The sequence below is a fragment of the Triturus cristatus genome, chromosome 3_1 (assembly GCF_964204655.1).
Source record: "Triturus cristatus chromosome 3_1, aTriCri1.1, whole genome shotgun sequence".
In the NCBI taxonomy this organism is placed as follows: Eukaryota; Metazoa; Chordata; class Amphibia; order Caudata; family Salamandridae; genus Triturus; species Triturus cristatus.
Window position 1 is genome coordinate 113,887,378 of NC_140583.1, and position 25,701 is coordinate 113,913,078.

The 25,701-nt window shown below is 48.2% G+C and overlaps 1 protein-coding gene across 9 annotated transcripts in view; it reads left to right on the top strand.

The window, feature by feature from the left end:
* Window positions 1–25,701, top strand: part of CAPRIN1 (cell cycle associated protein 1) — a 545,714-nt gene that overhangs the window by 287,137 nt on the left and 232,876 nt on the right. For all 9 annotated transcript variants that reach the window (XM_085643526.1, XM_085643522.1, XM_085643525.1 and 6 more), the window contains exons 8-9: window positions 3,176–3,228; window positions 3,306–3,395. In XM_085643526.1, the coding sequence (XP_085499652.1) occupies window positions 3,176–3,228; window positions 3,306–3,395 (143 nt within the window). The remainder of the gene's footprint in view (window positions 1–3,175; window positions 3,229–3,305; window positions 3,396–25,701) is intronic.

Below are 25,701 nucleotides of genomic sequence, written 5' to 3' on the forward strand. Positions count from 1 at the left end.
TAAACAGGTTCATAAACAGGCAAGAATTCAAGATGACAATGTTGCAGTTATTCCGTATCTCCATAGAAGCAAACTACATGACTACTATAGACCTGAGAGAAGCCTACTTACATATCCCAATTAAATGCAAACACTAAGTTACTATGCTTCATAATCAACAAAACTCTGCTAATTCAGAGTACTACATTCGGAACAAAATCAGAACCTATAGTGTTCACAAAATGCATAGCGGCACACATGAAAAAAAGGGACTAATTATGTACCCCAACCTATACGACAAGCTGGTAAAGGCAAACTCCTTGGCCAAGTACGCAGACCGCATCGAAACAGTGTTGGAAACACTCCACATACTGTGTTTCTCTATATACACAGAAAAATCATAACCTACACTAGAAAGAGAAATTGTCATCTTATGAGCAAGAAACAATACAACATAAGCAAGAGCGTTACCCTGTGACAAGAGTAATAGCGATCATGCAATAAGCTCACTACTAGTGCAAGGGTCAGTCTCTGACAGTGAGGCCAGGGGGAAAATTCTGGTCATGATAGCTTCCTGCATCCCTCTAATCTCATAGGAAGCTACGCATGAGACCACCCAGGAATAGATCCAGAACCAATGGTCACAGGCAACGGGGAGTTGGGAGGATCTAGTGGTTGTCATGCAGAGAGTACAGGAAGAAATGGCATGGTGTAACCGAGAACATAACAACAGTGGGAATACCCTTGATAGCACCAATTCCGATGAAAACCACGATGGACTCCTCTCACACTGGATGGGGAGCACACACAGGGAGGCTTAACATTGGGGAGGGGGGGGAGAGAGGGAGTCTGTAAGCTAGAAGAAGCAATACAGCACACACGTCCTGGAACTAAAGGCAGTGTTCCTGGCCTTAAAAGTATTTCAGAAGTAAATATGAGGAAAATTGATACAATTACAGACTGACCACACAATGATGTTCTACACCAGCAAGCAAGGGGGAACGAAGTCCTTCAGTATATCAGAACTAGTGCAAGAAATGTTGAAGTGGGTGATTCAAAGGCAGATGACCCTAAAGCAGCAATACACCTGGTTTTCCAGAGTTGGGCCCACCTGAGATAGACCTGTTTGTAACATCATAAAATGCTGACTCTTCGCTTCCAGACGCCAATACCACAACTCATGAGGAATACACTGTTTATAGACCAGTCAGGGAAATTTGTAAAAGCTTCCCTCCTCCAACCCCCATCACCCTATTGTCACCAGTGATAAACAACTGCAAACAGTTGCGGATGTCCCTAATTCTCCGTGCCCCCCAAGGGGCAAGCTGAACATGGTTTTACGAGCTAATAGAAATGGCACAGAACAACATGAAGAGATTAATGTTGCACAACCTACTATCCATGCAAGATTGAAGTGTTTTCCACTCAACCGGGACCAGCGTCTGGGAGCATAGCTCCTGAGGACCTATAATTCAGACACTTGGGCTGCCAAGATAGTGCCATGGAAATCCTAAGGAAGGCAAGAAGGTCCTCTACAAAGAAACGTAACATAACCAAGTGGATGAAGTGAATAAGGTGGGGGCGGAAATCGAGCCTCTTCCAAAGCAGGGCACAGGACAGCACAGTCATGTGTTGTACATACTAGACACTAAACTGACTTACACTGTGCTAAAATTGGCAACTCTAGTGGGCTTCACAAGTGGCCACACAGGCACACGTTTCCACCAGGGGTCAAAGTGTTCCTACAGTTGGCCAAGAGAATAGCCCCACCAAGGTGCGCACCGTCATCTATGTGGAACCTAAAGGTTGTGCTAATACAACCCATGAAGGACTCCTTTGAGCCACTCCACTGGACAGCACTAACATTTCACACCAAAAACAGCCTTCCTATTTGGGATGGCATTGCTTACTACCCAGTAACCATACATGCAAATACACAAGGATTGGGTAGTTATGAAAACTAACCCAGACCGAAGGTCATATCACATTTTCACATAAAGCAAGCAATCCAAATACCTAGCTTCTTCCAGGAACCAAAAAACCCCAGCTGAAAGAGCCGTGTATACACTGGATGTGCGTAGTACAATAATGTACTACTACCTAGAGTGAACAAGCCAATCAGGAAGGGGAAACAGTTCATTGTATCCTTTGCAGAGGAAAAACAAAGGAGTGCCATTCACTAAGATCACCATACCAAGGTGGATAGCCCAGACTATCCAAATGTCACGAGGGCCGGAATGCAACTGGAAACAAAGGCAAAAGGACATTCGACAAAGAAGGGAGCAACCTTGGCCTTCCTAGCAAAAGTTCAGTTAAATGGCATATGAATGGCAGCCTCATGGTCATCAGTCCTCACATCCACAAAGTAGTACTGCATAGACGTCCAATTGAACAGAGAATCACTAGTGGGACATAGAGTACTAAAACACTGGTTTGTCAGCTCAATCACTTTTCAAACCCACCTACTGCAGTAATCGAAAACACGCTTGAGATGCACATTTCAATCCAGAAAAGACTCACCCTGCAAAACGAAATAGTTACTTATCGCTAGGAGTAGTTTTGCAGCTTGAGTTCTCTGGATTCAAATGCGACCAATCTCTCTGCCCAGGAAACAAGAGGAGACCAGGACCAGCACAGCATACAAGACCAAGGGAAGCCTATGTGAGCTACAGTAGATAAACTATTGCTTGAAAAAGAATCTGAAGCTGGCGACCACATACAGAGGTTTCCAGGGCGGGCATCTGATATCAGAAGAATGTATTAAGCACCAAATGATGGCAGCAACCGGTGCCCAACATCATCAAAATGAGAAGACTACAAAAGGAGAGTTCTGTCCCAACCACTAGATGGCGGAATAATGCACAGCATATGAATCCAGGAAATTCTTCAAGTTTGCACAACACTACTGCTACGGGTAAGTAACCATTTTTGCTTTTTTATGTTGGCTCAGTTACCACTGAAGAGGTTGTCTCTGCAGTGGGAGAGTGCCTCACTATAAGATTTCAGGCTGGTCGGTGCCTTGAGGATTTGTGTTTTGATAAAAGGTGCTCACAATGAAGTTCTATTTTACTTTTATTGGTGCCTCCCAGGATTCAAGCAAAACAGTCACCAGCGCAGTTGTTCAACTTGAGATGTCTTGGCTAGTTAAGTACATTGCAGTACATTCAGTGTTTTTATTTTTATTTTGTTTACTTAGAACCTGAGGCAGTGGAAGAATACACAGAACAAAGTGAAGTAGAGTCTACAGAGGTATGGGTCATCCTTGGAACATGTTAATTGTTTGTATTGTGGCTGCTTTTCACTTATCTTTCATTCCTATTTTACAGTTTGTAAATAGACAATTCATGACCGAAACACAGTTCAGCAGCAGTAGTGAAAAGGAGCAGATGGATGAGTGGACGGTAGAAACAGTTGAGGTACATATTACAATGTATATCTTGTGTTTAAGGACAATTCTCATCTATTGCGTGAAAACTGTACCCAAGGTTTCGGGCCTTATATTGAGTGTCAAGAATAAGCCTACTATGTATCAAGAGTTAGAAATTCTGCCGCAGAACAACACATTAGATAGCACTCGGGGCAAATGTCTAGCTAACTGTTTTAATTTAGTTTTTTTAAATTTCCACAAATTGCATTTGATTACAAGTAAGAAAGTAAAATGTACATATCTAAATCCAGGAGTTGCAACGGTATTTTTGGGTCTTTGACTGGTCCTGCTCTGGCTTCACTTTTAAAGGCAAATCTTGAAGGCAGAGCTCCTCCAAGAGTCACCTGGGGAAGTTGGGGCTGTTCACTTCCCAAGCGCATTTGCCCTTCAAGAACAAGGTCTTGTTGTCAGCGGTACGGTTTCAAAGTGTTTGTGTCTGATTTTAAGTTGGACATGGTGAGGTACCAGTTTCAGCATCTGCACAAGCTTCTGTGTGGAGCCTTCTCATGTTTAGGCTTTTGCTGCCACTGACTGATAGTGGCCTCCCATGTGGTGCTGACCTGTTTTTGACGGACCTCCATCCTGACTCCCTGTGGTGTGGCTGATGGCCCCAAGGAGCAGGAGAGTGTCTCAGAAGGGGTGCCAGCCAGTGACAACTATTAGCTTGGCGCCAATTGACAACACCCTGCACCCGGCTGCCCCTGTACCGCTGTGGGTACACCTTGTGGGCTACACTGGATCCCCCTTTGCCCAGAGCTTAAGTCCCGGAGCTTTGCTCCCATAACCTTCTAACCTGCTCGTGAGCAGCCACCAACCGGAAGCCCCCTATCCCCCATTGGCTTACATTGGGCCTCAGCACTGCACCTGGTGGCCCTAATGCTGCTGAGTGTGCTTTGAGAGTGGATACTCGACCATGGGGGAACCCTGGTTTTAACCTCAGAATACCAACTCCCACAAACAAGTATTTACCTGTAAACAGATAACTTCATTTCCTCCCATAGGATTGCATTGACTGCTCTTCTTTGAAAATTCTTCCAAGTGTGGAGTTGGTTTTTATGCAAACTTGAAAAACTGCAAATGTACTAAAAGTGAATTACTTTTTTGTCTAGGAAATGTCTTAGTGTGATATCTAGGCATATCCCACTGATTATCAAAAGTCATCTAAAAGTAACATGCACAGTAATCTGTAAAGTAACTGAAAACTGTTGACTTACCTGTAATTTAACCAACTGCATTTGAACCTGCATTCAACTGTAAATCACTGTATACGATTTAGCAAAGTATTATTTAACTTACCTGCACTTTGCTTGGTTCTAGAAATAAAATACCTAAATAGTATTTTTAATGCAAACAAATTGGTCTGAGTTCAGTCTTTGAGTGGGTGACATCATTTCTTACCTGAGTGGGTACAACAAATGCTCAAAACTACCCTCTGATAAAGCCTTACTGCTTGCCCACACTACCTCAAATAGAGAGTAAGGTGCTATCTGCTTTTACCTCTGCCTACCTTTGGGGTTCCACTGGACTCTGTGCACACTAATACCCCATTTTGGTAATATACAGAGCCATCTTCCTACCAACACCCTTAAGTTAAGTAGTTCATTTTCTACTTCCTGTCACTCCCTGTAATGCCCCTAAATTGCGTATTTAGGTGGCACCCCTTACACCAGGAAGTTGGATTCAGCGGATCAAGAAGCGATGACAAAGAAGAGCCGCGAGAAAAGAGAATTGAAGACTGATGTGGACTTTGTCACCAAAACCTGCCCGCTTGCACCCAGTTTTGACTATTGTGGCCAGTGACTCGTTCTGAAGCTTATAAGCTTCCAAGAACCCCGGGAGACTGCCAGCCCTTCACAAATTGGCAAGCAATCTCCCTTGGAGTAGAGGAGCTACTCCCGTGTAGTTCGCAGGCACCGAAACATCCGGTCTACCAAATTGCCACTCCATGGTCAGCATGACACAGCAGACCCCCAGGAAGGCGACCTCGGGTCAAATCAGATCTCTCTCCCTGCCAAGTTAGAGGACACCAGGTCCTACCAGAGCCATACAGGACTGATACCCGGCATAGTGGACCCCTTGCAGTAAAGATACCAAGAGTCTAACACACACTCAGACTTCGCATACGTTGAGGGACGTCTGCACCGCACAGACCCACTTCCAGAGTGACCCAGCAGTCCTGATTTTATACCCTCATCCAGCCTAGACTGACAACTGCAAAACCCTAGTACTCACAATGCCCAGATGACCTTTCTAATCGGCACCCTTGCACCGACCAACTGGCTGTGCCCCCTTGTCCCCAGTAACCTTTTAACACGAGCCCCCAGCCTTGTCCCCCTCTGCATTCTGTTTTTAGGTTACCCCCTCCTTTCCACCGATGTAGCGCACACAGCTACCAACCCGACCAGCACCTCTGCACCCAGCCGCCCCAGGGCAGGTAACAAGTATGTGATGGTGGTATTTTAGACTTTAGCTCTCTACGACCCTAAGTCCCGAAGAAGCACACCGTAAATCCCTGTAACATAATCAAAATTAAAATGAAATAAAATTGTCATAACATAGAATAGAGAACAAAAGCTCCTTGAATGAGAGGAGAAAATAGGACAGTAAGATGATCAGAGGTATTAAACATCTTTCAATTTTAAAAGTATAATTTTAAGAAACTACAAAAAAAAAAAATGTTACGACTTGTAACTTTGTTCTGAGGTGACAAAATGAAAGACTGCACCTAATTTACTTTAAAAATTCCATGCCTAGTAACAAGGGGACATAAAAACTGTATTCACTGACAATTTAGTACCTGATAAATGTAACCTGGCTGAAATCATGTAGTTCTCATTTACAAAGAGGACATGTAAGTTCAGTACATGTCCTCTTTCTCTTGCCCCTGTACAATTCTTAGTGGGAAGGCATTAAACTGTTCCCGGTGATCAAGGTACAATTTACAATATTGCCGTCATTTGTTTTGTCTGCACAACTTGAAATTACTATGTATTTGTCAGGGAGAAAAAAAGCGTCCTGATGTCAGAGTTAATATATGAGCCTAGAACATTTCAAAGAGGTTAACAGTGCAATACTTTTCTATGGAAGGAACTAATAGTCCCAATCTGCTCCAAAATCTGTATAAGCAATAATTCCCTTGGTTTACTATTAAGAGTGAAGCTACCAAAAGCCCCTGAAAACTATTACTGCAAATACTAATGTGAAGGTACTACGGAGGACCAAATTCTATTATGAATTTACAATAATTCCAAATTGTTCAGAGAAAGTCTTTCCTTCTGTAATATTCTTAAAGGACCAAGAAGTGAAGTCCGCAATTTCAAATTGTTTCATAATCTCTAAAGATGAACTGGATGCTCTGTGGAGACCAGTCTCAGGACAGTGTTGAATTATAGAGTAGTCCCAGAAAATGCTCTAACTTGCTGGAAAGAACGGAAACCGAACCAGGTGACACTAGATCTGCAGGAAACACATTTCTATTGATACATCTAAGTAAGAGTTCTTCACGTAAAAATTCAATCTTCAGGTGTTGTGCCTCTTCCTTGAGTCAAATGCTTAGGTATGATCTAAACAGACAGGACCACCCTGTTCTAACAGCAAAGGCCAACAGGAACCCTGTCTTTGAATCTGAACAAATCTGTTCCCTGTGTCACTCGGCCAAATATCAATATTTCACCAGTGAAACATGTCTGGACTAAAATGTAAAAAACACAGAAAAAAATGGGTTGACCCGCTAAGGATACTGGGGAAACAAGCTGCCATGAATCAGATGTATGAGGGAGAACCTCAGCTATATTTTCCCCTGATGGAAAATAAATATAGGAGACTAGTTGGCAACATTTTGGAAAAAGGAATGGGAGTTTGTTCCATGTGCCCTTGTACATTAGGAAAGGTGACTACTTATATCTTGGCACAATACATATTAGTATGTTCTTGTCTATTCCTTTGATCTCCAGGTGCTATCCAAGATTACTATGGAATACTGTCAAAGTTATACCGGTAGCCTCTGTATTGGTTTGGTAATATTAGTACATAGAACTTTGAAACATTGTCATGGAAACCCAATACAGTTTGTCCTGAATGTGTGCTCACATGTCCAAATTATGCAACATGATCAGTTAACTCATGTAAAATCTTTTCTACTGTATACTTCCACTGTGGATTTTTAAACCCACTGGAAGACAAATTATTTAAAAAGAACATAATGCACAAATTGAAAAGGCTTTACTAACTAACTGTTTTCCCATAACACATTGCCTGACTTGCCTCATCTAACACAGTAAAGCTTTCAGTATTCTTTAATCATTGGGCATCCCCTAAGGACATCTAGATACCTGGGGACACCTGGCAGATGAGTTCATAAAATGTCTGTACCTGTCCTTCCCAGAAAAGCAAATTATCCTCCCTTCTTTGAGTTGAACGCTGATCAGGATCTTGATGCTACTGCTAAGGGCCTTTATGTTTGAACCTATACCCAAATCATTCAGTACGTCATGGAACCCTGCTCTTCTTAGCAGTAATTTCTGCAAGATTAGTTGCTGATTTCCTCACTCGCTGGATGTGTAACAGCATTTTAAATTGTAAAGACATGAGACTGGAGACTTCAGGTGTTGTAGCTAACTATTGACTTTCTTCAGCAATGGCAATAAACCTCACTCATTGTCTGTGTAGGTGAGTAGGATCTGCTTCTCGTGGTTACCCCCACTTTTTGCTGATGTTTCTCTGTTTTTCGACTTTAGTCTGGCTGGGACCCTGCTATTCAGGGCCCCAGCCTCGCTGCTTCCTCTCTAAATTGATTGCATGTACTTTAGGTACACTCCAGATTGGATTCTGAGGTACCCTTATAAGTCCCTAGTATATGGTATACTATGTACCCAGGGCATAGGTACCCCAGAGGCCTACCAGGGGCTGCAGCATGTATTGTGCCACCCCTGGGAAGCCATTTAAAATGACACAACAGGTCTGCTACAGTAGCCTGTGTAAGGTGGTGTATGCACCCCTTACTGAGATATAGGTTCCCTATATCTCTCCCTATTACTGCACATATAAACCGATCAGTCACCCCTATGGCAGGCCTTATCAATCCTTAAAGCAGGGTGCTGGGTTTTATGTGAGAGAGTGCCCATGCATGAGCAGAGCCCCTTTGCAGCCTTCGAAACCTTTATTCCGGGGTTGTTTGTGATGCAGCCAAACCATATACTCTTAAGTGCATTATAACCTTGCAGTAAATGCTAACTTTGGAATGGCTGCATGGAAACATGTCGTGTTTGGTGTCAATCACCTTGGAATCATACCCCCACACCAGTAACTGGTGTGGGAGGTATGATTCCACCCTACTAGAGGGAGAACCATGACTTCACCGCTACACCCGGTACCAGCTTCACAGACCCTGGCATCACAAAATGGATGCTGCCAGCTACAGACACGAGACTGACCTCCTGCTGCTAGACGAAACTCTGGCAGGGGCTGCCTGATCAATAGGTTTCCTGTTACAGGGAGGTGTAACCACCTCCCAGACAGGCTTTAGTGTATTGGGGCTGGGAGGGTGCACTCCAAGAGTGCTTTGATGTCTGCACTGGGGGCACATTTGGTGTCCCTGTACATAGTCCAGCTCAAACCGGTTGCAGGGGCACTCCGCGCCTGCTCTGGTGCGAAACTGGACAAAGGACATGGGTGTAGCCACCCCTCTGTCATGACCCTCCCATAGATGGGTCCCCAGAGTTTGGCCCACCCCTTCCTTGGGTATAAAGTAGGAACCCCTCACTACAAGACTTTAGATTTACCTGGACGAAACTCTGCTACAGAATCCCAGAACTTCTACTATCTACATGACGTTGGATGACCGAAGAATCTCCCTTGGAGTAAAGGAGTTACTCCTCTGCAAGGCAGGGCAACAAAGACACATCTGTCTGGTTAGCATCGACGCTGCTCCCGAAGGTCACCAACGATTTTGCAACACAGGAGTAGGGGTTCCAACCTTCCCTGAGGCAGATCCGTGCTCTCGGCAAATTTGAGATCCAAAGCTCTCTTGGGGATGCAACCCGAACCCCTGGACACTGCGACCATTTGCAGCAGCATATGCTTCTTGCCGATCCCTGAGGCTGTGATTTGGGCTACTTGTAGTCCAGACCCCGAGCAGTAATTCCACCGAAGATTGCTGGCCTACAATCCTCGAGTGATCCGTGGGCTGGTATCTAGTGATTCCTTTTGAGGTCCCTTCGCGATCCCTTGTCCGTGGACTTTTGGGTCCCTGAGAAGGGTACTTTGACTTTCAACGGGCTTCCCTGGTTGCTCCAGACGTGCCCTGACCTTTCATCGCCATTTTTCTCTCATCGCGTGGGTTCCTGTTGCTAAGGCTTGTTGGTCTCCAATCCGTAAACTTCAGCACCCCCTTCCTCCCCCCCCCCCCCCCCCCCCCCCCAACATCATTCGTGGGACAGCTCGCATTCGGAATGTGGTAGTCGTCGGCACCTCCTGGTCCCTGTGACTGTGGAGTCAAGCTTCACCTCTTCGCACCGGAACCACCCGACATCGGTGGGTATTCGACTGTCGTGCCCCCCCTGGTCACTGGCAAGTGACCCAGACTCTGTCCCTTCTGCTTTCAGGTTCTTCACAGCTTCGATCCAGGTTTGGATCACACCGGACACTTCTCCTTTCCACAGCAGCAGCACTTTGCAGCACATCGCCAATGAAATCGACAATTCCTGACACCATTTGACACCTATACACCCGGCTTCCCTGGGTGAGGTAACATGAGTACTCCGGTGCTCCCGTGGGTGTGGGCCCTAGAACCCTTTAAGTCTGAAAGGGTTTGCTCAAAGTCCTCTCCTAAGTGTCCTTATTCTTTAAAATTCCAACCGCGACTTGCCCATTGAATTGTACGGGGCTCACGGCTGTGTTCTCAAGCTGCGCACGTCCCCTGTGGGTCCCTTGTGTCACTACCTTAGGTGGTTCCTTGGGGTCTAAGCGATTCTACATGCTCTAGGCACTATGTCTGGTCAAGTCATGGTTCTTATATCACTTTCTTAATATATGGTCTGGTCTCCACCTGAAGCCCATTATATATTGTGCTATTTACTGTTTAACTGTATTATTGTGTACCCTGTTCTCTAACTTCATCAAGAGGTTAGTAGAGAGTGTTTAGAATATATATATATATATATATATATATATATATATATACCATGTGTGGTTCTCCTTTCATTTAGTTATTCAAGAGATTATAATCTGGTGAACCAAGCTGCTTTACACTCCTTCAAGACTTAGACTGAAGGCTGCTCTCCATAGCTACCACTAGGATAGCTTTCAATAAAGGTCGTCTTAAACCTATTCATCAATATGGGTTGTTTGGACTGGTACAAGGTGCCCACTATAACTAGTGGACAGCATATACCAGGCCAACTTCTCACAGTCTGAATAAGAGTTGAATCCCAAGAACAAGATATGCTTTGCATTGTGGCTCTTTAGAATGTTACTCTCCCATTAGAAAGTGGGATATTTTACTGAAAATATGGAGATCAAGTTGTTTAATATACTAACATTCTGTCATGGATCTTACCTCACGGTGTCCTACTACCAAAAGAAGGAATTGTGATTGGGAGCATCTGTAATCCAAGCAGTGACCATCGCATATCATACCAGGCTATACATTGGCTGCTTAATTCAAACATTTGAATCTATGAAGGATTCAAAGCTGTGGAAGAAGGTCGCCTGTAACAAACTGGAAGGACGAGCTAGATTGCAGACCAGCTTCAATTTCTTTAATTTATTTTTATGCAGCTCTTGCACCTCATTCTTTATGAAACTCTAGTAGAATTGCACTGTTAGCTTAATAAACCTGCGCATTGGAAACTGGAGTGCAGAGCCACTTCACTGTTATTTGATCCAGTGTGCGGATCACATAACGAGGTGGGTACCCTACTCGGGGTGTAAAGCAGAATCAGTATTAAGAGAGTATATGTTGGGACAGGAAGTCTCCTGCATGTCTCTGTAGAGAGTGCTTCCCCTGCCTTATGCTAATCTCCAGGCAAGTCACTCAAAAGCTACTGGATGGTTTCTAGATCCCTCCCTCAGTGAGCATGACAATCATACATGTCCACTGAGGGTCTCCCAGTTTACATGGATTGAGACCCTAGAGCTTGGCTCTGAGGTCGAGGGGCATGCCTAGTGCACCCCTATTTTTCAGAGAGTGGCTACTGCCCTCTCTACCCAGGCTGTGGTAGACTGACAGTGGGGGCAGCTATAAATCTATAGTCAGGAGGGGTGAGTTACTAGCCACCCAGTCAGTCAAGTCTTTATTCGGTTTAAGTGCAAACCATAAAAGCATACTACAATAAATAACTTTAAAAATACAGAATTCATTACAGCTAAAACACATTGATACAGATTAATAAAATAAAGCAATGTATACAGTTTAAAAACATTAAAAGGGATACAGTTCATTTCCTCAGACAGCGAATTACAACGGACAAAAAATTCGCAATGTTAAAGGTTTCCCAAACATTATTTAACATCTGAAGATAGAGAAGAGCAGGTCTCACCTGAACAAAGCCTTTATTTCTTAATATAGGGAATAAAAAGCGTTTCCTTATGTCAATAAAGTGCTCACAGAAGAAGAATATATGTGTCATGTCCTGTGGGGAAAAATTGTCACAGGCACAAGGGCCAAGATCCACAGCCCTTTTCCAACCTTTCCTGTCTCCAAACAAGTTGTGTGATTGGTTTAGTCTAAATCTAGTCAGTAGGAAACGATGATTTGCATTTGTGACATAGCCTAAGTATGGTTCCATGGATGGTATAGTTTTACAGAGTTGGTGAGCCCTGACGGTGCTCTTAACCAGCTCGTTCCCTTCCCTATCCATGGTAGATATGTACATAAATGTTTCTTTACACCATTTATTGTCACCCTTTACAAGGGCCTCTGGGGACTGATATAATTCAGGCCTTCCTAGCTTTATGGCCAGGTTCTGAATATATTTCAGCCAAGGTATTCGGGACCCAAAGTTTAGCAATGTACAGTCTTTCATGATTGTATGATTTAACTGTAGGTCTGGGTTAAGCCAGGTTCTAATCCATTTCAGTAATGGGGCCAGAGCGATGCTATCTTCTACAAAGCCGATTCCAAGTTCCTGATGGACATTATAATTAGCAGTTGAGATCGGGACTGAGAGGATGTTTTTTAGAAACCTATCCTCAATAATCTGAATACTTTTAACATTTTTGTAGCCCCATATCTCAGCTCCATACAATGCCAGAGAGAGGCATTTAGCTTTATAAACTTGAATAAGGGCCCTCATTGGTCTGGCACCTAGCTTTCTGGCAAACCCCAGAACGCCCACAGTAGCTCTAGATAAAACAATCTTTTTTGCTGTAATTTGGGTTACCCAGGAACCTTGGTCGTCAAAAAGAACGCCTAGATAAGGAAATGAAGATACCCTAGATAATTGGTGACCCCCACATTTAAACGTTATGGACTTAGCAGATTTTGGACCAATAACCATGACGTGCGACTTAGCAAAATTGACAGTTAAATCCAGGGCCTTCATAAAGCCCTCAAATGAGTCTAGCAGTAACTGAAGGCCCACTCCCGTTCTTGCAAGTAAGGCGGCGTCATCGGCATATAAAAGTGCAGGGATTAAACACTTTCCTGCACGGGGAATATCATTACTTGAGGTGATTAAGGCATTTTCTAATTCATTTATATAAAGAGTGAAAAGCAGGGGTGCCAAAATGCACCCCTGTCTAACTCCATTTGATATGGGTATGTCTTTTGTGCAATTGCCCGATTGATCATACCGTACTGTGGCCGATAAATCCCTGTGTAGATCAGCTAAGAAGTAGACGATGTTTTTGTCCACTCCAGGAAAGGAGCAGGGACCATAGTTTTGACCTATTTACACGGTCAAAGGCCGATGACAAATCCATAAAGGCTACCAACAAGGTTCCCTTTTTGGCCACCGTGTATTTGCCTATTAAAAGATGTAAATTTAGGCATTGGTCTGTGGTGCCCATCCCTTTTCTAAATCCGTACTGAATCCTGGAGAGTGTTCCTGTTTCCTCTAGCCAATCAGTCAATTGGACAAGGACGACCCTCCCCAGTACTTTCACAGATGCGTCTATTAAGGAGATTGGACGGTAACAGCTCGGGTCGCCTCTATCACCTTTTTTAAAAATCGGTACAATGACAGATTTCGCCCAAGTCGACGGTAGGCCCAGTTGACATGCGTTAACGAAAACGTTAAAAAGAATTTTAGACCAAATTTTTATGTCTGATTTAAAAAGGTCAGCCGGGACACCATCAGGTCCCGGGGCCTTATTGCTTGTCATTTGCATGATGGCATGTGTAACCTCTAATTCCGTAAAGGATAGAGTATAATTCTCAGAATTCAAAATAGGCGTTACCCTAGAACCATCTCCATCATACACCTGTTTGAAGTGGCTAAACCACTTATCTTCTTGGATACCGCAATCAAGCTCATTATTACTTTTACCGTTAAAAAAAGGCTTGTTTACGATAGACCAAAATTTGGCACTATTTTTAATGACATCAAGGGATAAAAGTTCGTTCCAAGCCTCTTCCCTAATTTCATTTTTACGCTTATTCTGGGCCTTTTTATAGGCTTTCCTGAATACAGCGATTTCTGCTCTGTCTGGTGGGACAGCTTTCAGAGCTCTCATTAACTTCCGTTGGGCTAATGAGCAGCTGTGATCAAACCATTTCTCCCCATTCATGGGTTTGGCCTTACAAACTTTTTTAAGGTCACTATTTACCTGTGAACAAATTTTGCCATAGGCAGACAGGACCACTTCACCAAAGATCCCATCTTGCAAACACGTATGCATTTCTTCCCCCACCGTTCCCAACAAGTTCTCATTAAAGTCCTTTGGGACCACTTGACACCATTTCAGGCGACGTGTTTGGTCAGTTGGCCTTATGTCCGTGATTCTGACAGTCGGATTGTCAGATTCTTTTTTCCTAAGATCATCAGACAAAATTATCTGAACAGGATTATGATCACTATAAGTAGACCAATTAACCTTATACCAATTTACATTATCTGCTAGGGTTGTACTAACAAAAATGTAGTCTATGGTGGAGCCCAAGCCAGTTCCTTTATACGTTGGGATATCATTTAAGTGGTTAACGGGGTGAACCAGAGCATTACCAGCAAGAAGCTCTTCTAGATACAAGCCCTGTGGTGTGTGTTCGAAGTGTATATTTCCTTGGTGTGAAGGACCTAAACTGTCCCATACAAAACAGTTGCTAAAACAATGATGAACATTAAAATCACCAAGCACTATAACCGAGTAAGGATTCTTGTTATTTTCATTATACATTTGCAAGAAATCATATAGACTGAGCAAATGTTCATTTGGTGTACTTTTAGTGAACGAATTGTAAAAATTAACAATAAGCCAATTCCCTTTTGAATTGGATTGAATTTCCACTGCTAAACAATGAGGCGAACCTGACTCCACTTTACTGTATTTACCCTCAAGTGACAATGAAATAAGAGTGAGGAGTCCGCCCTTAGCCCTCCCCCGGCAAGATACCACCGCAGGTGACCAAAAGGCAGAACACCCATCTAACAAAAAGGTGCTTTCAGTGTCCCAAGTTTCTTGTAGCCCAATGATTTCATGGCCTAATAAACAGTCCCTCCATAGGGGATCATGCATTTTACTATTAAGGCCGGCTATATTCCAACTAAGGACACTTGTGCCTGCAGGCTGTAATGGAACCACAGCTATGCTATCCACATTATCAATATTAACATTCCTCACTCTTGTCATAACATGTAGGGTGCCCTCAGAACTCATACTTAACTCAATTCCACTTAGACCCTGGTCCGCCTCAGGTATCGGAGTTGAAACTTCCCTAGTGGATATAGAGGAAACCCAATCATCGTGAAGTCAATCATTTGAGTCTAAATTGATCAACGCTTGAAATCGGTTGGATATAACGACACCATGAGAAAATTGTTCATCAAGGGAACATGCTCTACCCTCCGTTGGGTCACTAACGGGTGGATTTGTCAGTTGCCTATAAAAATAACCCAACGGTCGGACAGTAATACCCTGGTCAGTGTGGGGGAGCGCAGTAGCTTTTAATAGGATATTGTTGACTAAGGAAGGATCCCTAACATTTATTATAACGCAATCCCCCTTTGTGTTCTTGCGAGAATGCCCTATCCATGAGACTCTTTTAGTGGTTGAAATCTGATGTGCCATATGCACTGGAAAACCACACTGTTTATTTAACCACGAAACAGTTTTGTTCTTGAGAGATTCGTGGGATTCTAATTTAATTTTATGAGAGTCATCCTTCAAGGGGGGAACGTTTGTTACTAGCCACCCTCCCGACCAAGTCTATGCAGTCTGCCATGCCTGTGGTCCTGTTGCCTTTGTCTGCCTGACGTGTGTTTGAGAGCTCATGGGTGTCCTGGGAAAGAATGGTGAGTTGAGCCAGTGTGAGGAATGTGAGCTTTTCTGCTGGACAACCCAGCTCCCCCCGTGCCCCTCCCCATTTCCTTGGAGAGGCCTGGTGGGCTGGGGTAGACTCACAGCTGGATTTAGCTGCTCTAACTCCAAGAGGACCCTCCCCCACTGATCAGTGCCTCCTGGTCTGGAGTTAATTAAAATTCCTCTTTAGGGAATTGCATAGGCTGGTACCAGGGAAGACTATAGGTCATCTGTGCATGCTTTGGCCATGTATTGAACATGCCATGAATGGTTTTTGATTGGAGGTGTATTCAGAATGAAAAGGTAGCAGACCCTCTGGTTGGATGAGCCTTTCAGTCAGAGGTGATAAAAGTCTGGCCTGAGTGGTCAGCTGTTGTTCAAGATTAGTTTTAGGACTGAAGAGGCGGCCAAACCAGGTCCCTCCGAAGGTAGCCAGCCGCGACCCGCAGTGTGAAGGCTGGAGATAAGACACTTGCTTACTGCGTCTGGAACTTAAGGAAGTTTTGCAGCGTGAATCTTTCTGGATTCATTATTCCGCGATCTGATGTTTGGGTCCGGATACGTAGTCTTTATTTTGTTTTTTTGGGGGGTTTTTTGTAGCCCAGGTGGGCGTCTACGTCCCACCATTTGGTGTACCTCTCGTGACGTCTGCGTGCTTCCTGCGGAAGTCCCACCTTTGGGGCGCCATCTTCAGATTCTTTTTTCCGCCGTTGGGTCTGGATCGTCATCGAGAAGCTCCAGAGTTTTAAACGAAGGAAGAAGGAAAATACGCGAGTTTCATCGAAGGAGAATTTACAGAAGACTACAGAGTGGAAGGAATTAAAGCCGGGACGCCGAAGAAGATGGGGATCCTCGAAATTCTTCGACGCCCATAGGAAAATGCGCATTCAGGGACTCTGAGTGCAATGGACAAGACACCATTTAAATTCTGCCATAACTGCCACCACAAGTACGCACAGAAGTACCAACATCCAGTCTGCAACCTTTGCCTGCCGATCGACCACGAGAGCAAGGACTGCAACGCCTGTTCCGCATTCACGCCGAAGACACTCCGGGTGAGAGAAAGACAGAGGAGAGCCAACTTCAACATGGAAGGCAAGGGTAAGGCCCCGTCGCTGTACGATCTGGGCCTCTCCACCGACGAGGACGACAACATCGCCGAAAGACCTGATGTCTTCACGGTTGCTGAGACTGATTAGAAAACACCTGACGAGGTAAGAGACACGTCGAGTACGAAACCCCCGAAAGGGCCCCAAAAATCTGAAAGTGACTCTCGAAAACCAGAGTCAAAGTCCTCAAAGGGAACACCGGTGCCGAAAATTTCGACGACTGCGAGTGGATCCAAGGACAGAAGGCCCAGCGGATCCTTCGAGAAGGACTCCCATGTGCCGAAGGCTGCCGAAAGGCAGAGTTCGTCGAAGCAGGCCCACAAGGTGGGGCGCTCGGCGACAAAAGACAAGGCCGCGTCGACGCAAGCTCCGCCGAAGAGACCTGCGGTCGACGCCGAACACGTCTCTGAAATGGAGAAGAAAAAGAGAAGGCTCGAGGCGGAGATAGAGAGCATCATTCAGAGGAAGAAGGAGTTCGACGAAAAAATGAAGAAATTCAAAATCCCAACGGTCCCGTCGATGGAGGTCGTCGAGATCGAGGAACAGGAAGAATTCGATGCCGAAGAGCTGTCGAAGGATCCGTAAGAGGAGGAAGAAGGCCCCTACTATGAGGGAGAAGATGAAGAAGAGGATCAGCAGTCGTTCTACGGCTCGGCGCCATAGACGACTCAAGAGCTGGAATGGCAGGACATCGACACCGAAGAGCCCGTGGAGACTTATCCTTCGAGGCCTTCGCCGCCAGACGACATCGGGGCATACAACATGGTTGTCAAGAGCGCTGCAGCAGCTTTTGGGGTGAAATTGGACGAGGAGAAGCCGAAAGCAGATTTCCTACTCGAGACTCTGCTCCCCATCCAGACGAGGAGCCAGTTCCTCCCCATGCTCCAAAGCGTGATGAACCAAGGGAAGGAGGCGTTTAAGGACCCAGCAGCATGCTGGTCCATCACGCCCAGAACGGAAAAGAAGTACAAGCACTCCTCGCAGGATCCTCCTTACATCAAGGGATCGGTCACTGCCGACTCCATCATTGCCTCCACGGCCAGAAGAGCCAATGTGCCGGCGACCTCGGGACCACCTCCTGATAAGGAGAGCAGAAGGATGGACCTCACTAGACGGAAGGTTGAAAGAAACGCCACAATGCACTTGCGCATGGCAAACTCTAATGCGCTACTGAACAGGCACCAGTACCAGCATTGGGATGAGATGGGGGGGAACTAATCAAGCATCTCCCAGAAGAGTACTGACAAAGGGCTTCCCATCTAGTGGAGGAGGGGGAGAATATCGCCAACTCATGCATTAAGACTGCATTGGACGGGGCTGAGACTTTGAGCAGACTAATGGCCATAGGGATCACTGAAAGGAGGCAGGCCTGGCTCAGAATTTCTGGATTCAAACAAGAGGTCCAGAACAACATACTAAACACCCCTTTCAACGGCGAAACGTTGTTCGGGGCACCGGTGGACGAGAAGCTCTCCCAACTGAAGAAGGAAAATGAGACAGCAAGGTCCATGGGGGCCCTGCAATTCAGAGGGATGAGAAGAGGCACCCCAGCTCGGAGACCCTACGTAAGGGGAGGTAACCAGCAGGGTACGTCACACCAAGCATTCCAGCAAGGACAGCAGTGTGACAGTCACAGCCAACAAGGTCAGCAGAAGCAGAACTGGCAGTACCAGCCTCGAGGCCAGTCCTTTCGCGGGAGGGGAATCGGACGTGGTCAAAGAAGAAGAGGGGGAGACCAACCCTCATCTAAGTGACTTTGCACTCAAAGAGACGCTCGCCCCCAGCATACCCCGAGGGGTGAAGCGCAAGATAAGCACAGTAAGGGGGGTACACAAAACAAGCGCCTACGAGCATACAACACCGGTAGGCGGAAGACTGGGGCTTTACCTTCAACGATGGCAAGAAATAACCTCAGACAAATGGATACTCAACGTCATACAGCACGGATACTGCATAGAGTTGGAGAGAAGGCCTCCAAACAGGAAACCAAAGAGAAGAGAATGCTCTGGTCAAGAGCTTGCTCAACTCAGGGAAGAGGCGCAACAACTACTCCAAAAGGAGGCCATAGAACCAGTGCCATGCAGAGAAAGGAACAAGGGAGTGTATTCAAACTACTTCCTAGTCCCAAAGGTGGACGAAACACTAAGACCCATCCTGGATCTACGATTCCTAAACAAATTCATAAAGACGCAAAAATTCAAAATGACATCGCTACAAGAAGTGCTACCCCAAATACAAGGCGGAGACTTCATGTCCACCGTGGATCTCAAAGATGCCTACCTGCACATCCCGATGAACAGGCGCCACAAAAACCTGTTAAGGTTCAACATCAACCAGGACCATTACCTATTCACAACCCTGGCATTCGGTCTAAAGTCCGCACTAAGGGTTTTCACAAAATGCCTTGCAGCAGTGGCAGCGTACCTAAGGAGGGAAGGGATTTATGTGTAACCTTACCTAGACGACTGGCTAATCAAAGCAAGTACTCGTGACAAGTGCGAGGAGTACGCATAGCGGGTGACAAGAACACTAACAAGCCTGGGGTTCTCGATACACTGGGGGAAATCATCAATGCAACCAGAGCAGGTGAAGATCTTCCTGGGAGCGCAGATCAACACCTTAGACAAAACAGTCATGCCCAGCGACAGGAGAATGGTAGCCCTGCTGAAGGAGACTCGTTTCTACCAGAAGGGGCGAGTTCTGAAAGTGAGAACAGCGAGCAAGATCATGGGCATGATGGCGTCATGCATTCACCTAGTCCCCAATGTACGGCTTCACATGAGACCATTCCAGGAATGGCTGCAACAACAATGGTCACAAGCGAACGGAAGTTGGGAGGATCTAGTGGTTGTTACGCACGCAGTGCAAGAGGAGATAGCATGTTGGAACAGGGAGAACATAACGATGGGAAAGCCCTTGACACCACCAAGCCCAACTGTGACCATTACCATAGACGCATCCCAGATAGGATGGGGAGCGCACATGAACAAGCTCAGAGTGAGGGGTCTGTGGACTCCAGCAGATGCAGTCAGACACATCAACTACCTGGAGTTGAAGACCGTACTGCTAGCCCTGAAGGCCTTCCAGAGGCAGCTATACAACCAAAAGGTGTTGATACAGACGGACAATACTACCACAATGTTCTACATCAACAAGCAGGGAGGGACACAATCGTTCCCCCTTTCAACTCTGGCACAAGAGATTTGGAGATGGGCCATCCCACTCAAAATAGACCTGCTGGCTATACACCTACCAGGAAAAGACAATGTGGAAGCCGATTGGCTCAGCAGGCAGACCTCGACATCCCACAAGTGGGAGCTCAATGGACAGGAAACGCAAAGGCTATTCAAAAGGTGGGGTACACCGACAATAGACCTGTTTGTAACACGCCTGAATGCAAAATGCCGACACTTCGCATCCAGACAACCAGAAAAACAATCCCAGGGGAATGCCCTATGGATAAGTTGGTCAAGGACATTTGCTTACGCCTTTCCACCAATACCACTGATACACAGGGTACTCAACAAGTGCAAGACCAGCAACATGATAATGATCCTGGTGGCACCACAGTGGGCAAGACAGACATGGTACTCACAAATAGTGGAAATGGCACAGGGACCTCCTCACAAATTCGCAAAAAGAAAGGACTTGCTCTCCATGCAGAACAGAGAGGTTCTACACCCAGAGCCAGAGAGCCTCGGACTGGCAGCTTGGCTCCTGAAGACATAGAGTTTGCACACCTTAAACTACCTCCAAGCACTATGCGAGTGCTGCGGGAGGCAAGGAGACCAACAACACGGAAATGTTATGGGGAAAAGTGGAAAAGGTTTACAATGTGATGCAGCAAAAATAAACTGCAAGATAAAATGACAAGGGAATCAACGGTGTCTAGATACCTCACACACCTTCTGAAGGAGAAACTTTGCTAGTCGTCGCTGAGGGTACACCTGGCAGCGATCGTAGCTTACACACGAGGTGAGACAGGAGGAAGCTTCTTTACGTCACGGGTAGTAAAGAGATTCCTGGAAGGGGCAAAAAGAATAGCGCCACCAAAGAGAATGCCGCCTCCGGCATGGAACCTGAACATTGTCCTGACCGAACTTATGAAAGCGCGCTTTGAGCCCATTCACAAGGCCTCCCTCCAAATGCTAACAACGAAGACAGCCTTTCTGGTGGCAATAACCTCACTGCGCAGAGTAAGCGAGTTGCAAGCGCTAACGCAGCAAGAGCCCAACATCCAGATACACAAGGACAGGGTCGTAATGAGAACGGACCCACACTTCATGCCAAAGGTGGTGTCAGCATTCCATTTAAATCAAACAATTCAAATACCAGGTTTCTTTCAGGACCCAGCAACAAGCGCAGAAAGGGCACTGCACACTCTAGACGCTAGAAGGGCGGTGATGCACTACATCGAGAGGACAAAAGAACACAGGAAAACCAAACAGTTTTTTGTATCATTTGCATTTGAAAGAAACACGTTAGTTAGATTCCTCACCTTAGAATATCCCCAGGCATCAGACTGGATCCGGAAGATTTTTCGTCAGCAATACCCCTTGCGCGTCGCTAGGCGTCGTCTGCGGCTCCGCGTCCGTCGTCGGCGTTGTGCGCAGGAATGACGTCGTCGGAGTACTTAGACGCCGCCCTCGCGCGCTGACGTCGGTTCTTCTTTTTTCCGCGCCAGTAAGCGCCGATCCGGGAGAGCTACCCCTTTAGTGACTTTTTGACTAACTTTTTCAACTCTTTTTGGTCACTTCTCGACTCTGGTGCCGGTAGGATGCCTGGTTTCAAGGCCTGCGACGACTGTCACCTGATGTCGGTGACCGATCATCACCGCCGGTGCCTGTACTGCTTGGGCCTCGACCACGACGCGGCGTCGTGCTCCGATTGTATGGCCCTGACCTCGAAAGCTAGGCGGGAGCGGTCCCGCAAGCTTCTCGAGCTTAGCCAGTCGGCTCCGCGCTGCTCTCGATCCCGGTCCAGGAGGAGGTCCAAGGATCGGTCGCGGAGCCGCACTCGACATCGTCACTCATCTGGCTCGAAGTCTTCGCACTCCAAGAAGTCCAAGAGGCGACACCGCTCTTCGGACTCCCTCGCCCGCCGCGCAAGTCCCCATACCCGACGGTCCGTGGGACTGACGCGACGCCGGCGGAGGTCAGTGCCTTCCTCTCGGCCATGAGTAGCCTGGCCCCGCCGTCAACGCCTGCTGGCGCGCCTTCGGGCTTAGCGGACTCGACTGGGCGACCTCGCGTGCCGGCGGCTCCGGCCCCGGCGCCGTTGGATGCTCCGGCCCCGACGCCGCAGGTCCCCGAGCCTGGGTCCCCGTCGACGCCGGTCGACCTCATTACGCCTCCTCCGCCGGCGCCGTCACCGATACCACCCCCGACGCCGGCACCGATACCACCCCCGACGCCGGCTCCGGTCGACGTCGATCCCCGGTTCAGCCCCTGTCCGGTCCCGACGCCGATGCGGTGCCACCCGACGCCGCTAGAGACACATATTGTCTATCGACCGGCTCCGATCATTCCTCCTGTTTACCAGGAATCGGATGGCGGGGGCGAATGGGAGGGGTCTGACGACCCTATGGCCTTTCAGGGCCAACTTGCACAGGACTGGGCAGATGAACTGGGGGAGGCCAGTGGTTTGAATACCTCACCGGACACTGGATTCAACTCTCCTCCGACTGTGGCTTCGGAGGAGGGTGCAGCTTTTTCTGTGGTGCTGCGCAAGGTGGCCGAAGCCCTTGGGCTTGAGCTGCCTGCCGTGGCTGTGAGGACTAACATCCTCACTGAGGTGCTTCAGTCTGCCGCATGCTCCACTGAGCCTCTGCTGCCATTCAATGAGGCCCTCACTGACGTTCTGCAGGGCACCTGGTCCAAGCCCTCCACAGTCCCTCCTGTGGATAGGAACGTTGCCAGGCGCCACCGCCCTGCTCCAGTTTTCTGTCCCAACACCCCACCCCCGAGAGTCTGGTTATCCAGGCCTCTGCCTCCCAATCCTCCTTCCCGTCCGCTCCTCCGGACCGGGATTCCAAGAGACTGGAACAGTTTGGTAAGAAGCTGTTCTCCTCGCTCAGTTTGGGCCTGCGGTCTTTGAACACCGCCTGTCTCTTGGACCGTTATTCCCACTCTCTGTGGGATGCGGTGGAGGACGTGCTGCCACTGTGCCCGGAGGATGCCCGGGCGCGGCTTTCCTCGGCCCTGGCCAATGGGAGAGATGCAGCGCGCCATGCAATCCGATGTGGACTAGACACTACGGACTCGCTAGGTAGGGCGATTTCTACCACGGTGGCGCTTCGACGTCACGCCTGGCTGCGGTCCACGTCTTTTTCAGGGGATGTCCAGAGCACCCTCATGGACATGCCTTTTGATGGCGCTCGCATTTTTGGTGAGAAAGCGGACAGTGCGCTGGCTCGCTTCAAGGACTCCCGGGCTACGGCCACGTCCTTGGGCCTCTCGGCCTCGTGGCCACAAACTTACGCTTTTCGCTCCTTTCGTGGCCAAGGGAGGGGCACCTCCTCACGTCCGCCTAGCCACCGGCCGCAGAACCAGCCTGCCCGCGGTCGCGGACGTGGTTTCCGCCGAGGCGGTACTGGAGGACGACGCGGTCAGTCCACATCCACCCCGGCAGCATCCCCCTCAAAGCCTTCCTAGTCCGAGCTTTCAGGGCCATTCCACGCCAGTGGGCGGCAGAGTTCGCCATCACCTGCTCCACTGGCGTTCCATCACTTCGGACAGGTGGGTGCTGCAAATCGTCCGAAGGGGCTACTCCCTCCCCTTCGAGACGACCCCTCCAGCCATGCCACCGCAGCACCACCGTATCTCGGGGGATCATTTGAATCTTCTCCACGAGGAAGTTACGGCCCTCTTGGCCAAGGGGGCCGTCGAGCGCGTTCCGAGCCCAGAAGTAGGTCGTGGTTGTTACTCCCACTACTTTCTGGTTCCCAAGAAGGGCAAAGGGGGCCTACGCCCTATCTTGGACCTGCGGAACGTCAATGCCTTCCTCCGGAAGGAACGGTTCAAAATGTTAACTTTGGCTCAGGTCCTGGCTGCCCTCGACCCTGGAGACTGGATGGTAGCGTTGGACTTGCAGGACGCATATTTCCACATCCCCGTCCTGCCGGCCCACCGGCGTTAGCTGCGGTTCACGGTGGGTCAGGAGCACTTTCAGTTCACCGTGCTCCCCTTCGGCCTTACCAGTGCCCCTCGGGTGTTCACGAAAGTGATGGCGGTGGTCGCAGCTCATCTGCGCAGATCAGGGGTTCCAGTCTTCCCCTATCTCGACGACTGGTTGTTGAAGGCGGGCTCGCCCCAGGCAGTCGTCTCCCACCTCCAGACTACGGCGGATCTCCTGCATTTGCTGGGGTTTTCCATCAACGTGCCGAAGTCACACCTGAGCCCCTCTCAGAAGCTCCTCTTCATCGGAGCGGTTCTCGATTCGGCGCAGTTCCGGGTCCATCCACCGGAGCAGCGGGTCCGGGATATACAGGCCCTGATTCCCATCTTTCGGCCTCTATCCTGAGTTTCGGTCAGGCTAGTGTTGCGGCTTCTGGAGCTGATGGCCTCCTGCATCCTACTAGTGCATCACGCCTGGCGGCGCATGCGGGCTCTGCAGTGGGACCTGAAGTTTCAGTGGGCCCAGCATCACGGCAACCTGTCCGACCATGTCTTGATCTCGGAGGGCACTGCACAGCAGTTGCAGTGATGGCTCACGGACCGCGATTGGGTCACGGGCAAGAGCCTCTCCCTACCCCTACCGGAGCATGTCGTAGTGACGGATTCGTCCCTCCTCGGATGGGGTGGCCATATTGGAGAGGCGGAGATCAGAGGCCTCTGGTCTCCGGCGGAGTCTCGCTTCCACATCAACTTGTTGGAGCTGACAGCGATCCGACTTGCACTGAAAGCCTTCCTTCCCTCTGTCCGGGGAAGTGTCATGCAGGTGTTCACGGACAACACCACCGCCATGTGGTATTGCAACAAACCGGGTGGGTGGGGTCGTGGACCCTTTGTCAGGAGGCTCTGCGCCTCTGGACATGGCTGGAACACCAGGGCGTCACCCTGGTGGTTCAACATCTGGCGGGCTCTCTGAACGCCAGAGCAGATGAACTCAGCCGCCGGTGCATGATGGATCACGAATGGCGTCTGAACTCCGAGCTGGCGCAAGGTCTCTTTCAGCAGTGGGGAGAGCCTTGGTTAGATCTATTCGCCACCGACGAGAACGCGCAATGTCAGCAGATCTGCGCGTTGGAATTTCCAAGGCGGCACTCGCTCGGCAACGCTTTTCGTCGCGAGTGGAGTTGCGGTCTGTTGTACGCCTTTCCGCCTATACCACTTCTGCCCAGAGTGCTGAAGAAGATCAGGCGCAACCGGGCCCAAGTCATCTTGGTGGCTCCGGATTGGGCACGAAGGTACTGGTATCCCGAGCTACTCAGTATGTTGACCGATCCTCCGATACGTCTGCCCCTTCGGGAGGCTCTTCTGTCGCAGCAGCAGGGGACGGTCCTCCACCCGAACCTGTCCAGCCTCCACCTCCATGCGTGGAGATGGAGCGGCGGCAGTTGGTGCCATTTGACTTGCCTCCTGAAGTCTGTGATATCATTCTGGCAGCCAGGCGTCCCTCCACAAAGACGGTATACGCCTGCCGGTGGAAAATATTTGTGGCATGGTGCACAGCAAAGGCTGTGGATCCCCTTTCCGCCCCTCTTTCTGAGGTTCTCCTCTTTCTTCTTTC